At 44.6% G+C, this 15,210-nt stretch overlaps 1 protein-coding gene across 2 annotated transcripts in view; it reads left to right on the forward strand.

Moving 5' to 3' along the window:
• Positions 1-5,090: 5,090 nt before the first annotated feature.
• GIGYF2 (GRB10 interacting GYF protein 2) overlaps positions 5,091-15,210 on the forward strand; it is a 100,374-nt gene continuing 90,254 nt past the window's right edge. Inside the window, exon 1 of one of the 2 annotated variants that reach the window (XM_015426851.1) lies at positions 5,091-5,213. Coding sequence is in view for 1 of the 2 variants with exons in the window: in XM_015426850.1 (XP_015282336.1) it covers positions 5,892-5,895 (4 nt within the window). In the remaining variant the exon portion in view is untranslated. Of the gene's footprint in view, positions 5,214-5,836; positions 5,896-15,210 lie in introns of those variants that run through there. The other variant, XM_015426850.1, reaches the window with a different exon arrangement.

Consider the following 15,210-nt stretch of genomic DNA (forward strand, 5'->3'; position numbering starts at 1 on the left):
TTCCGGCATGACACGCCTTATTTGTCATTCTTGCCAGACGGCGTCCACCTCGTCCCTGACATCTCGTTCCTGCCAAAGGTAGTGTCAGAGTTCCACCTACAGGCAGAGGTCTTCCTCCTGGATTTCTTCTCAGCTCCGAAATCCCCAGAGGACAGACTGTTACATACCTTGGATGTCAAAAGGGCACTACTGCTCTACCTCAACAGAACCTGCCCAACCAGACATGACTTCCAACTGTTCGTCTCATACGCACCAGTGAGGCTGGGGACTCGGATCATGGCTCAACGCCTCTCAAAGTGGATTGCGGGTCTCATCCACCTCTGGTACTTGATTGCAAAGCAGCCGTTGCCTGGCCCCATCAAGACCCATTCAACCCGGGCTGTTGCGGCTTCCACTGCCTTCCTCCAGGGAGTGCCCCTGATGGACATCTGCAAGGCTGCTACCTGGGCCACGCCTAACACCTTCATGAGGCATTACGCCCTGGACATCCGTAAGAACTCTAATACCAACATGGGACGTCACATTCTATCTTCGGCGACGCAGTAAGGACCTGCCAGCACCCTCCTCCAGGTAGGCCACTGCTTGCTAATCTCCCATGGGTGTGAAGCACAGACACCACATCGAAGATAAACAGGTTGCTTACCTGTAACATGATCTTCAAGTGGTCATCTGTGCATTCACACCGCTCTCCTTGCCCGCTGCTGTCAGCTTCTACATTTTCTATAGGAGCTGATTTGCGGCAGTTCGAAGGAACTGGCGGGATGTCCGCGCCCTCCCCTCTGGGCATGCGCGGTGGGGTTCCGAGGTCTGGGCGTGAAAATCAGTTAAAAGAGCTTGCTACAATGCCGATCGATCCAGTGCGTGTGCACTAGATACTATGGGTGTGAATGCACAGATGACCACCCGAAGATCATCAGTTACAGGTAAGCAACCTGTTTTTTCTGCCAGTCCTTCAGAGTCTTTTCCTTTATGTTAACTGGTATCATCTGAAATAAAAACATTAATTTTGGCAATACATTCATTTTTATTGCTGAGATCCTTCCCAACCAAGATATTTTTTTCATTTAGACCATCTTTCCAAATCTTTTTGTATCTCTGTCCATACCGTTTTATAATTATCTATAAATAATATATAATTTTGTCCATTCAGTTGTACCATCTTGGATCCATCCACTTGCACATTTTCTTTCTTTTTTTTTACAACTCTATTTATTTAATTTTAACATAATTATAACATATTTTCCAGTGTTTAACAGTCTTCAATTTGTTACATCCAATCACAATATATCTCATATTTCCATACCTTTTGCATATAATTCCATAACAACATTATTCATTTTCCTTTAATTTCTAACTAGGTAGTGCTACGCTTAATATCTTTCATTTCCATATTTTTGTGCTAGCTTATCTCTCGCTTTATATAATCCTCTTAATCCCTAACCAATTATATATAGGTTTCCATCTATTCCAGTGCTTTTCTTCTGATTTGTGTTTTAGCTCTGTATTAACTTTATCCATCTCTGCTATTTCTAATATTTTATTTTTTAATTCTCTTATGTAGGGTAAAGTGCCTGTTTTCCATCTTTTTGCAATTAATATTCTGGCCGCTGTTATCGTATATATAAGTATATGATTATAAGTTTTAATGTCATCGGGGATCATGTTTAATAGGAATACCTCTGGTGTTAGAGGTATATTTATTTTTAGTATTTTATTTAGGATCTTTTGCAATTTTTTCCAAAATTTTTGAATTTTTTTACAATTCCACCAAATGTGCATAAATGTTCCTGTGTTCTTTTTACATCTCCAGCATTTGTTGGAGGCATTTGGAAAACATTTTGCAATCTTATTTGGTGTCCAATGCCATCTGTAATAGATTTTATATATGTTTTCTTTGAGTGGTACGGCTCTTGTCATTTTTATCGATTTCCATATTTTAATCCAGCTTTCATCCTTTAATTTGTGACCTATTTCTCTTTCCCATCTATATTTAAGATCCTTCACTTCTACTTCTGGCTCCTCGTCTTTCACCAGTTTTTTATAAATTTTTTGTATTAGTTTATCGCTTGTCGAGAGCCAAATTTTATCTAATTCTGATGGACAATTGTAAAATCCTATTTTTTTGTCTATATTAAACCTTGTTTGTATTATGTGTTTATCCCACCATGTCAATGCTATCCCTTGTTCTTCTAACATGCTATCCGATTTCAATATCGTTTCTTTTGTCATTAAATTGCTGTAAGTTACCTTCTTCCTTGTAGTCATAACTGTCGGTAGTGTAAAAGCCTTTAGAGGCTTTAGACACTTGCACATTTTCTGATGCTCTATATTCCATCATGTGTTAATAAAGTCCTCCTGCTCTCTGTACAAGAAAACAGATTTATTCCTATGTGAAAGAATATATGGACACAAATAAAATATAAACCATGGAAGTATTCGGACATAACCATGGAAGTATTCAGAAACCTTAGAGGAAACATTTCAGCACAGTTGCTGATCTAACAGTTGCTCTTTTCCAGCAGAGAGAGACTGGTTACTGAATTTTGCTTTGGACCAATGTGGCTACTTGCAGATTCTGCTGTGTTAGAATTTATCAATAAGTTTTATTCTATTTTCATAGGACTTGAAGGGTTTGGGATTTCTAAGTCATTACATATTTTAAAATGGTCAACAAAACAAGAGAGATGGCATTATCACCAGCTACTGCTACTTTTTTATTATATTAAACTTTTACCTAGTTTTTTTTTAAATCACCCCCCCCCATCCAATATATTACGGCTTTGATCCACCCCAAGCACTTGGTCTTGTTTAACCCACCAGTCACCCACCATCCACCCTCCTGATCGTTTTCCCCCTCCCAGTCCTCTTGCCTGCCTGCCCAGTCTTTCCTGTCATTGTGCTCACTTCACCCACTTGCTGTTACCCGCCCCACTGTTCTCTCCCTGCTCCCTCTCCTCCAACTCACTTTTTCCCTGTGGTACTAGTTTTCCATGTTTTTCCCTTGCACATGGTTGAGGCAGTGGGCACCCATATATGGCCTCCCTGAGGTTGCTGTCACCCGTCTATTTACTGACCAGCGACAATTGGCCTTTAACTCACTGCACCATTGGACCAGAACTTTATAGCCAACTGATGCTGTTTCAAGCTGTACCCATTGTTTTAGAAGAAGAGAAGAAGAAGAGATTGGATTTATACCCCGCCCTTCATTACCCAAAGGTGTCTCAGAGCAGCTTACAAACCCCTTTCCCTTCTCCTCCCCACAACAGACACCCTGTGAGGTAGGTGGGGCTGAGAGAACTCTGACAGAAATCTCTTTTTCAAGAACAGCTCTTATCAGAGCTACGGCTTGCCCAATGTCATCCAGCCAGGTGCAAGTGGAGGAGTGGGGAATCAAACTCAGTTCTCCCAGATTAGAGTCCGCGCACTTAACCACTACACCAAACTGGCTCTCATTTTAATTGTTATAATGTTTTATCATGTTTTAAACTGAAATCATTATAATGATGTTACCTGCCCTGAGCCTGTCTATGGGATGGGCAATAAATAAATGCAATAAATAAATAAATAAAAAAGATAAGGGATATATTTGGCTAGATAACCTGGGAGCAAGCTGAGCCTCAGCAGCATTGCCCACACTTGCAGTGGTTCACCTCAGTCTTTTTGTTGGACAGCTACCCACATGCCAAGCAACGTTTGGTTTTCTTCTGCTCAGTACACGTGCCTATTCGTAGTGTAAGTAGATATGGGATATATGTGATAAATTAAATTTGATAAGGATAATTCTACCAACCCAACCTCTATCTCATACATTTGCCAATGTTAATTTTTTTTAATGAGTTCTGCACTTCATTCATTGTTTCTAGGGGCCAAGGCTTACCCTGGAACTGGGAAACTATAGAAGGGAGAGAATACCACCTGTTCTACATAGTACACTTGTTAGGAAATATTCTCAAATTCATTTATTCGAGATGAATTAACTTTGGACTGCCTTTGTTTGCCCTTGTGCAGGCACAGTCAAGCCAGGTAAAGGAGTCTCCTCCCAATCTTTAACTATGCATTTGTGTGAAGATTATAATCTACTGTAAACAGCTATTGTAGTCCAAGTAGTGGTAATTATTGTGTGTACAGGTGGAGATGATAATTTCCATTAGCAACAGTGAGGTTTTGACAGTAAATTAAAACTGATCAATCGATTATACAGCGGATCATCTGGTCAGACCCTGTTAACAATCTCAAAGCATGGAACACCATTCCCTAGATAACAAGCAGCTGTCTGGGCTGCTCCTACTACTTCATAGTTGAGATCTTGCTAATTTATTGCCACCTATACACATACACATGGAGCTGCGGTGGCTCAAGTGGTTAAGATGCTGAACTGCAGGCTGTGGAAGGTCAGTAGTTCAGCAGTTCAAGACCCGGGTGCCGCATGATGGAGTGAGCTCCCATCTCTAGTTCCAGCTCCTGCCAACCTAGCAGTTCGAAAGCAAGAAATTGCAAGTAGATAAATAGGTACCACTTCAGTAGGAAGGTAACAGTATTCCGTGCGCTTTGGTGTTAAGTCATGCCGGCCACATGACCACGGAAACGTCTTCGGACAGCGCTGGCTCTTCGGCTTTGAAACGGAGATGAGCACCGCAACCCTAGAGTCGGATTCGACTGGCTTTCGAGCAAGGGAACCTTTACCTTTTATACACATACCATGTCCCCTGCAAGCTACTAGACTGTAGATGGTGGGGAATAATCTCCAGAGGATGTTGGATGACTGGGACTAAAGCGAGTTGCAAAAGGGTAGACGCTTGTTTATGATAAAGACACTTTAACTCTCTTGCAGTAAAATAGTTTCAGATTTATTTTTTTTTACTTGTGGAGATTCCTTGAAAGATGTCTTTCCCTTTGGCATTTGTTACCACAGACGGCACCATCTGAACTGGAAAGCCAGGAACCTGATAAGCGAGGTCAGTGATTAAAGAGTAAGGTCCAAGACTATCTCGCGCAAGAATGGGCGGCCGTCCCGCTGCCGCCGTTAGCACCCAAGTTCCGAAGCTCTCTCTTGCCCAAGCAGACGGTTTCTGTTCTCAGCCGGCAGGGAGAGGGGGGAGGAGCCACGGTCAGAGCGGGTCACATGACCTTGCGTGTCGACGCCGCAGCCATCTTGTGTTGTTGGGGCTGAGAATTGGTTTTGGATTCGAGAGACTCTCCGTCCGCGACCTCAGGTAAACCAAGCCTCGGTGGTCTCACGTTTCCCCTTTCAGACGCGACCCCCTGCTGAGTGCCTGCTTACCTCTCCTGGTCCGTGCCTGTCCCTTGGCTGCGGCCCTTCCTCGGGAAGAGGCGTAGGCCGCTCATGAAGCACCGGCCTCCCGTATGGGTCTTATCCCACGGAAGCGCATGGGAAGTGGCGGAACAGTTTGGCATGTAAGGCTGTTAGCCATGCTAGCAGCTGGGTGAGCGGAAGGAAGCGTTGGTGGGTTTGATCCTGCCTTGGGCTCCGGTCTGTCTCCAGACAGCTGTGGGCCTTGCCTTCTCCATGCGGTATGTTGGCAGCAACTGCTGGAGCTTGGTAGGCGGATGATACTGGGCTACTTCTTGGCAGGCGGTTACGGAGGAGCTTGTAACTTCTCTGAGCTCTTACGCCGCCGCCGCCCCCATCTCTTCTTCCTGTGGGACCCTGCCTCACTCTGGAGGAAAGTACCCTTGTTTCCCTTCCCATTACATGGTTGTGACTTGCCGGCATCGAGAGGGAGGAAGGGCTTCACCATGACAGCTCCCTCTCAGTGAGCCAATTACTGAAGAGTTGTAATGGCAAAGTGTGTATATATGGTTGTGTGCGAGGTTCGGGAAATGGAGGATCGTGTTCAGTTCGGGAGAGCTGCAGGGTGTTGTTTAGATAAATGGGTAAGTAACACATGGAGTGACACATAGAATGTGAGTATTCTTAGTAGCTATTCTTTCTGAGGCGTCATCTTGGGGACCGCATAATGTGGAATATTGCTATAAAGAATGTTATCCATCTTTATTCTGTTAAAATATAGAATCCAAATGTAGTATGTACCTAGAGTGTTCATCTCTCATTTGGAAATACATTGTGATGCCTAGAATAATATAGTAATAAAACCTTCTCACATGTTCAGGATGTATGCACTGTGTTCTTAACTCTTCTGTTTGTAGTTTTATTTACAGGGATTTTAGGAAGCTCATAACTGTCAATGAAATGAAAAGGGTGGATGTGATACTTATACTCAAGTAATTGCTTTGTTCCAGGGTTTTTAAAGGAGATTCTCACATGTCCCACTAACTAGCTTGTAAAAAGTGAAACAAATTTCATAAACTTGTTTAATAATTTTAATAATTATAATAATTTTGTTAATAATTGTGGTATATAAAAGAACAAACAAAAATTGAGTTTAAGTTTAGAAGCTTAAAAATAGTCCATCTTTAATTGTAAACATAACTGAAAAGAGAAGGAATGCTGAAATTTGGTGTGTTCTTACTGTTTAAATGTACAGAAGACTTTGTCTCAAGTTTTCATAATGTAACAAAATTCTAAGGAAACAGTGTCCCTACAAAGTGGCTTGAGGTGAAATTTCAAGCATTTAATGTGTAGTTTTTTATTTTCTTGCTTTGAAAAGTAATTAGCCTTGTTTTTAATTACAGTCTGCAATATACTGCCTCCATACACTACAGTGCCATCCTAAACAGAGTTATTATCCCCTTCTGACTCTGTTGAAGTCAGTGAATTTAGAAGTGCATAACTCTGTGGCTTAGAGGTTAAGACGCTGAGCTGGAGACCGGAAGTTCTGTAGTTCGGCAGTCCGAGACCTTAGTGCTGTGTGACGGAGTGAGCTCCAGCTCCTGCCAACCTAGCAGTTTGAAAGCAAGAAATTGCAAGTAGCTAAATAGGTACCGCTTTGTTGGGAAGGTAACAGCATTCTGTGTGCCTTGGCGTTCAGTCATGCTGGCCACATGACCACAGAAATATCTTTGGACAGCGCTGGCTCTTTGGCTTGGAAATGGAGATGAGCACCGCCCCCTAGAGTCGGATTCAACTAGCTTTTGAGCAAGGGAAACCTTTACCTTTTACCTTTGACTCTTCTTAGGATTGCTAGTCTTTGAGATCTTTCTTTCTATGACACTTCACAAAAACTTCCATAGTGTGAGGGATTCCAAAGGATCATTTTTATATTAAATAAAGAAGCATCACCAGATGTACAGATATTTTTCTTGTGCTGCATGCCTGTATCATTGAATGTGTATACTGAAGAGCTGTCACCCATTCCCTCAATAAGAACCCCTCTTTTTTTGCATAGTGTGTCTTATTTTGTTAAACTGTTTCATTAATCACATTGTTATAAATGTTAACATGATCATATGTTAAACTATTTCATGTAATCCTAGTGGACTACAGTACTAAAGTAGCTCATTGCCTCTGATAGGCTTTTTAGAAAGCATATCTGTCCTGTCTGTGCCTACTCCTTTACCCCTTCCTTGGTGCATCTACAGTTTCTCTGAACCGAACAATAACGTTGTTTGCTGTAGTTTACTTCCTAGGCACTTCTGTCATTTCACCTCATCTAGCAGAGTGCTTGCGATACTGTGTACTGTGGTGCTTTCAAGAGCTGTGCTTAGCTCTTAAAATAATTGAGAAAAAAGTTATGGTGGGGAAAACATAAGGTTATCTAGTAGAGAAGGGTTGACTCCAAACGATGAATGGGCAGTTAAGCAACGACAGTGGTTCTACTTTGCAGGCAGAAGTATTGTGGTATGGACAGAGCCAGCAACACTGCATTGTTAGTGAGGTACCAAAAAGGGATTGTATGGATTGGATCCAAGGAGCATGCCCAGGTCAAAAAGTTTTATCAGGTTGGGACCAAATATACTTCTAAGTGGCATAGGATAGACAATGCATACAGGAAGTCTGTGTAGGAAGAAAAGGCAGGATTGGGGTGGGCAAACATGGCCATAATGTAATATGACTAAATTAGAGAAAGTGGGTTCAAAGGTCACAGGGAAACTTTTCAGCTAAAGCTCTAAAATACATACAGGTACTCCCTGGGAGGACTAATCACCAGCTTGTGAGCAGTATTCCTGTTTTTCAAAAGCTCTTTTAAGCTAATGTCAACAAGAACTGGGTACAGCTAGGAGGACTTTCCATATCTGTTTTTTTGTCCTAAATGGTGGTAGAGCATGCTTAAGGTACTGTGTCCCCACAGTATGTGAGTGCTGCACAATTATTGAAGAAACGCTAAATAAGGCTTTACTTGGTTGATTATAGTGGGTAAAATAGCTGAATAGGTAATTAAAATGTTTAAGTACTTTTGTGGTAGAATCTTTCAGATCGCTCAGTGGATTTCCCTATTTGTTTCTCAAAGGATCACTTTATATTTATTTATTTATTTATTTTGAGATTTATATCCCACCCTTCCAAACGGCTCAGGGTGGCTAACAAGCAGCTGTTGCCGGATTAAATAGATAAAATACAATAAAACAATATTACATATCCACAATAAAATTCATAACAGTATTTAAGGTGCTCTATTATCCTGTATGTAAATCCCCAAGATGGACAGTAATCCCAAATCGACGGCCAGCTTTATTAAATAGCGAGGGCTCCAGCAGTGATGTTCTCCCCACTTCCGTGAGGCGACACATACCCCCCCATAATGGGGGTAGATGATGGAACAGTGCCACGGTGGTGGAATAGTGGCAGCGGCGGCAGCTCCTACTCAAAAGCCTGGCGGAAGAGCTCCGTCTTGCAGGCCCTGCGAAACTGTGTAAGGTCCTGCAGGGACCGGATCTCCCCCGGGAGCTCATTCCACCAGTTAGGAGCTGCCACAGAAAACGCCTTGGCCCTAGTTTGGGCAAACGTAACGTCTCGGGGGCCTGGAACTTCCAGGAGGTGGAGACTCCCTGATCGTAGTGCTCTTGAGGGAACATATGGGAAGAGGCGGTCCCTTAGGTAAGCCGGACCCTGACCATTCAGGGCTTTAAAGGTAAGAACCAGCACTTTGAAGCGAATCCAGTATGCTATCAGCAGCCAGTGCAGCGCTTGCAGCACTGGCTGGATGTGGTCTCGCCTAGAGAGGCCCATCAACAGCTTAGCTGCAGCATTCTGCACTAGCTGCAGCTTCTGGATTTGCGACAAAGGCAGCCCCAAGTAGAGAGCGTTACAGTAGTCTAGCCTCGAGGTGACCGTTGCATGGATCACAGTGGCCAGGTCCTCACGGTCGAGGTAGGGGATCAACTGCTGAGCCAGCCGCAGATGGTAAAAGGCTGACGTGGCAGTGGCTGCCACCTGGGTCTCCATTGTTAAGGAGTCCAGGAGCACACCCAAACTCCTAACCTCCCGCACAGGCACCAAAGGCATCCCGTCGAAGGCCGGGAGAGGGAGCCCCAGCCCGGTCTGACTCAGGCCCAGGACCTCCGTCTTTGCTGGGTTTAATTTCAACCAACTCAGTCTGAGCCAACCAGCCACAGCTTGTAACCCCCGATAAAGGTCATCGGGACCAGAGTCCGACTGGCTGCCCAACATCAGATAGAGCTGGGTATCATCAGCATATTGATGACACCCAAGCCCATACCTCCGGGCAATCTGGGTGAGGGGGCGCATATAGATGTTAAACAACATCAGGGACAACACAGCTCCCTGGGGCACCCCACATTCAAGGGGGTGCCTTCGGGATCGCTAGTCCCCAATCGCCACCCTCTGTCCCCGACCTTGGAGAAAAGAGGCGAACCATTGAAGAGCAAGCCCCTGAATCCCTGTGTCAGTGAAGCGGCGGGCCAGTAACTGGGGGTCGACCGTGTCGAACGCAGCCGGCGGATCTAACAACACCAGTGCCGCCACGCCACCTCGATCCAGATGCCTACGGAGATCGTCAGTCAGCGCGACCAGTACCGTCTCCGTCCCATGGCCCAGGCAAAAGCCGGACTGGAAGGGATCGAGGACGGAAGCCTCATACAGGTAGCCCTGTAGCTGCGACGCCACCACCCTCTCAGTAAGTTTGCCTAAATAGGGCAAATTGGAAACCGGCCGATAGTTGGCCAATTCGGCCGGGTCCAAATATGGTTTTTTCAAGAGAGGATGGACCATCGCTTCCTTGAGTGCTCCGGGGAACCCTTCCTCTGCGAGGACTTTCCAGTGTTGCCACTTAATTTATATCCACCTTTTCCAGTGTTCATTGTTTGCACAAAATTAAAGGTATAAAAACTCTTAAAATAAATATTAATAGGAGCTACAATTAAAAAGTATAAAATATGCCACAGACACTTTAGTATAAATAAAACCAAACTCATCTCCAGTAAAATTTCGGCTTCTTGATGTTTCAGGATTGACAATTATTTTATGGCTTTTTTGGTGAGTATTTTTTTTGTCTGTGTGTTCTTGTGAGCCTAGAAGTCATAGTGACTTCTGGCGACCCCTAGTAGGGCTACGGCATTTCAGAGATGTGGCTTGATAACCTTCCTCTGCATCCCCAGCCCTGGTATTCCTTGGAGGTCACCTTTCCAAGTACTTGCTGTGGTTGGCCCCTCTGTAGCTTCTGAGATCTGATGAGTTCAGGCTTGCTTGGGCTTTGCAGGTCAGGGCTAGATGTGAGAATTATGTATTGGTGCCATATCCATCTTGTCTGGATTCAGTTTAAATGTTAAGCTTAATCCTCCTGATCATTATTGCAAGATGCTGGATGGGATACTATGGGATTCCTAACACCCAGCCATGTATATTATTGTCATCATACTGATTGCGCTCTGTAGCTCTAGTTCAGTGGTGTCGAACTCATTTATTATGAGGGCTGAATCTGACATAAATGTCACTTTGTCGGGCCGGGCTATGCATGCCATAAACGTAATGCCAGGTACCGAAGATAGAAACTGTATAAAAGACAGCAGCTTGTAAGCTCCAAGTTGGTGCATCCTCACTGCAAGGCCCCATGGACTGGGAGGAGGGTACAAAAGAAAACCCACATGGGTAGACTGGAGAGCCAGTGGTGCAGCACTGGGCAGATGCTCCCACAATGCTTGATTGCTGCAGATGAGGTTGTTCCACCATGCTGAAGCCACCATGCCTCCCCAAGCAGTCTCCTGTTTCCTCCTTTGCACTAGTTGCTCACGGGCTGCATAAGAGCCCTGGACGAGCTGGTTCTGGTCCCTAGGCCTTATGTTTGACACCCCTGTTCTAGATGGCTTCATGTATATTTTATACAACATAGATTTTGGTTCTAAACTCTGTTAAACGTCACATCTAGACCAACTAGACCAATTTGAGAACTTTCCCTTCTGATGTCTCAAGAGAAATCCCAACCACTATGTTAATATTTAATGGTCCACATTGTCAGAATGCACTGAGAAGTATTGGCGAACTAGCAACTTCATCCTTCTTGTTAATATATCCATCAGAGTTATTAATGTTGTTTTTATCCAGTGTGTAATTCTGAAGACAGACTGAAATGGGTGGTAGAGGAATTTCTCATCCAGAATACTCTGGGATTGCTGTACTACCACACGCTCAAATTCTGTCCCAAGAAAGGGAAGGTTAAAAACAGGTTTAAAATTAGCTAGATTGTCCGTGTTCATAAATAATTTCTTAAGCAGAGGTCTCATCATCACCCCCTTAAATGAAGATTTGACCCCTTTCGGTTAGTGAACCTAACTAAAAAACCTATTTAGTCTCCTCTGTCCCACGCAGTCTTTCCATATCCTCAAAGTTCTCAGACCAAATTAAAAATGACGATGCACATTTTCTAAACAAATATGCATTTTTCATTTAGAAAGATTGTCTTGAAACCTGTTTTGTATTCATGTGCAAGCCATTATTTGAACTAGCTGCATATATTACAACGAAGATATTATTTTCATACTTCTTTAAACATAGGTTTGACTCTATGATGTCTGTATCTGCCTTACTGGCACTGATTTGAAAGGTTCATAACACTTAAACAACAAAGAAAGTTCAGTTGTTAGTACCAGTTTCAATTCTAGGCTAACTAGTATGTGTGTAGATGTTCTAGTTCTTTAAAACTGTGGTTAGCACAGAAGGATAGTTTGAGAACTTGAGGATGCCAGAGTACATAGGTTCTCTGTAGCTGCTAGGCAGCTGGGGGGACAGTGAAAATACAGGTAGGTCTTGATTTACATTCCACTAGGATATACTCACACAATTCATTTAATTGTGGACAACTCAATTCACATTAGTATGGAGGGCATAATTCTAAATTCATTGCTTGATTTCTAACCCAGTTTTTGACCCAGGAGGATCCCCGAGATGGCTGATATAAAATACAGTTGAATGTTCATCCTTTCCAGAACGTAGCGTTGCTCAGGGATCACACCTAAATCCCACTTTGGGATCCGTCTCGCTGTTCATTCTTCCACGTATTGGCAATTAAAAGTTCAGTTGCCAACTTTGCGTACCTCTTACTTCCTCTTCACTCTGTCAAAACACTGATAGAGAGGGGCCAGATGCAACAGTTGTGTCTGTATGCCTTATAGTACCTTCCTATTCTCTTGAAAGTTAGAATCATAGAATTTGAAGGGACCTCCAGGGTCATCTAGTCCAACCCCCTGCACAAGGCAGGAAATTCACAAATACCTCCCCCTCCACACCCCAGTGACTGCTGTTCCATGCCCAGAAGATGACAAAAAACCTCCAGGATCTCCAGCCAAACTGGCCTGGAAAAAAAATGGCTTCCTGACCCCAAAGTGGCAATCAGCATTTCCCTGGGCATGTAAGGAAGAGCCACAAGAACTAAGCACTGGTGCAACCCTTCCTGCCCTCCATCTCATGATCTCCCTAAGTTCACAGAATCAGAATTGCTGTCAGATGGCCATCAAGCCTCTTTTTGAAAACCTCCAAAGACGGAGAGCCCACCACCTCCCGAGGAAGCCTGTTCCACTGAGGAACCACTCCACCTGTCAGGAAGTTCTTCCTAATGTTTTGTTGTTTTGATTTAATTTCAACCCGTTGGTTCTTGTCCAATCTTCTGGGGCAACAGAAAACCATTCCGTACCATCCTCTATATGACAGCCCTTTAAGCACTTGAAGATGGTTATCATATCACCTCTCAGTCGTCTCCTCTCCAGGCTAAACATACCCAGCTTCTTCAGCCTTTCCTCGTAGGACTTGATCTCCAGACCCCTCACCATCTTCGTTGCCCTCCTCTGGACATGTTCCAGCTTGTCTATATCTATATATCTAACAGCCAAGGTGCCCCCTGCATGCGGATTTTTTAATTCCACACATCGGGGGCACCTAGGGGGAAAAGAGATTTTCCTGCACATTTGAGGCAATCCCCAGATGTGCAGAAAAATCTGAAATCTATAAAAAACTATAGGGGGGAATACTTAAATTCACCCAAAAGTAAAAGAGCGTTCCCTGCGCATGCACAGAGAACGCTTTGAGAATTGCCTCACTGCTGCTGCCACTGGGGGGGGGGCGAGAGAAGGCTTGATGAGCCAGCGGCTGTGAGCCATTCAGGCCTCGCTGCCACTTGGGAGGGAGAAAACTTGGTGGGCCGGCCTCACAGCCGCTGCCACAAGAGGGGGAAGAAAGCTTGGTGTGCCGGCGGTTGTGAGCCGTTCAGGCCTCACTGCCACTCGGGGGGGTGTGTGAGGGAGAAAGCTTGGCAGGCTGGCCTTGCCACCACTGCTGGGGATGGAGGGGAAGGGAGAAAGCTTGGCGGGCCAGCGGCTGTGAGCCGTTCAGCCCTTGCCACCGCTTGGGATGGAGAAAACTTGGCAGGCCGGCCTCACAGCTGCTGCCGCAGGAGGGGGGGGAGAAAGCCATTCAGGCCTCGCTACTGCTCAGGGGGTGGAGGGAGAAAGCTTGGTGGGCTGGCCTTGCTGCCGCCGCTGGGGTCAAAGAAGGAGGGAGAAAGCTTGTGGGCCGGCGGCTGTGAGCCGCTCAGGCCTTGCTGTCCGGGGGAGGAGGGAGAAGGCTGGGCTCACCTGCTGCTGCTTCTCCTGCTTCTGTAGGCCAGGAGCTCTGGGGAATACAGCTGCGTCCCACTTCTTGTGCTTCTTAAATTATGGTGCCCAAAACTGAACACAATACTCTAGGTGAGGTCTAACTAGAGCAGAATAAAGCGATACCATCACTTGTGTGATCTGGACACTATACTTCTGTTGATACAGCCCAAAATCGTATTTGCCTTTTTAGCTACCACACCACACTGCTGACTCATGTTCAGTGTACGGTCCACTAAGACCCCTAGATCCTTTTCGCACCTACTACTGCCAAGACAAATCTCACCCAGTCTATAATTATACATTTGATTTTTCCTACTTAAATGCAGAACTTTACATTTATCCCCATTGAAATTCATTTTATTTCTTTTAGCCCAGTTTTCCAGTCTGTCAAGATCATCCTGTATCCTGACTCTGTCTTCTGCCATATTTGGTACTCCTCCCAATTTAGTATCATGTGCAAATTTAATAAGCATTCCCTCTATTCCTTCATCCAACTCATTTATAAAGCTATTGAACAAAACAGGTCCCATGACACATCCTTGAGGCACTCCACTTGTCAGCCCTCCTTCTCCTGTTGTCTTCTCAGCTTTATGCATTCTGTCCATGAAATCTTCACCTTCCCTTAAACTGAAGTGTGGACAAGCATGCCTCAAGTCCCCATATCTTGTCCTCCAGCAGGGCTACCAACTTACACTTGCTGCAAGTGCATTTGCTGTTACCCTCAGGTAAGAATACAAAGATGCCACACACTTTGCACATCACTGCCTCAGCTCCCTCACCATTCACTCCAGTAGCAGCTCCCTCTCCTGCCCCTGGCTGCGGTCTGACTCACTCCAGCAGCAGCTCCCTCCAATAGAAAAGTGTTACTCTCCTTAGGATGTCACTATTAGTTTATGTCCAACTACTTCTTGTTGAAGTGAAGGAGAGAGCCCCTATATTTATTGACTGTATAGCAAAGTACTGCTTAGTACACCACAATTTGGCTACTGTTGGACACAGGCAGAATACATGTCACAGCCATTCTTCACACACTCCATTGATTACTGATCAGTCCTGAATTAAATTTGAGGTTCTGGTTATCAGCCTCAAAACCCTCACCTGAGCAAACTCTTTTAAATGTACCACACTGCAAATGGATGAGATCAGCAGCTGCCTAGCCATGCTCACTGTCAGTGGTGGCTCCTGCCTAGTAGAATGGCCTGCCTGGAAGGTCAGGGTGGCTCCCACACTTCTGTCATTCTGCAGAAT

Source organism: Gekko japonicus, unplaced genomic scaffold (assembly GCF_001447785.1).
Source record: "Gekko japonicus isolate JY-2015 unplaced genomic scaffold, Gekko_japonicus_V1.1 scaffold14, whole genome shotgun sequence".
Taxonomy (NCBI): Eukaryota; Metazoa; Chordata; class Lepidosauria; order Squamata; family Gekkonidae; genus Gekko; species Gekko japonicus.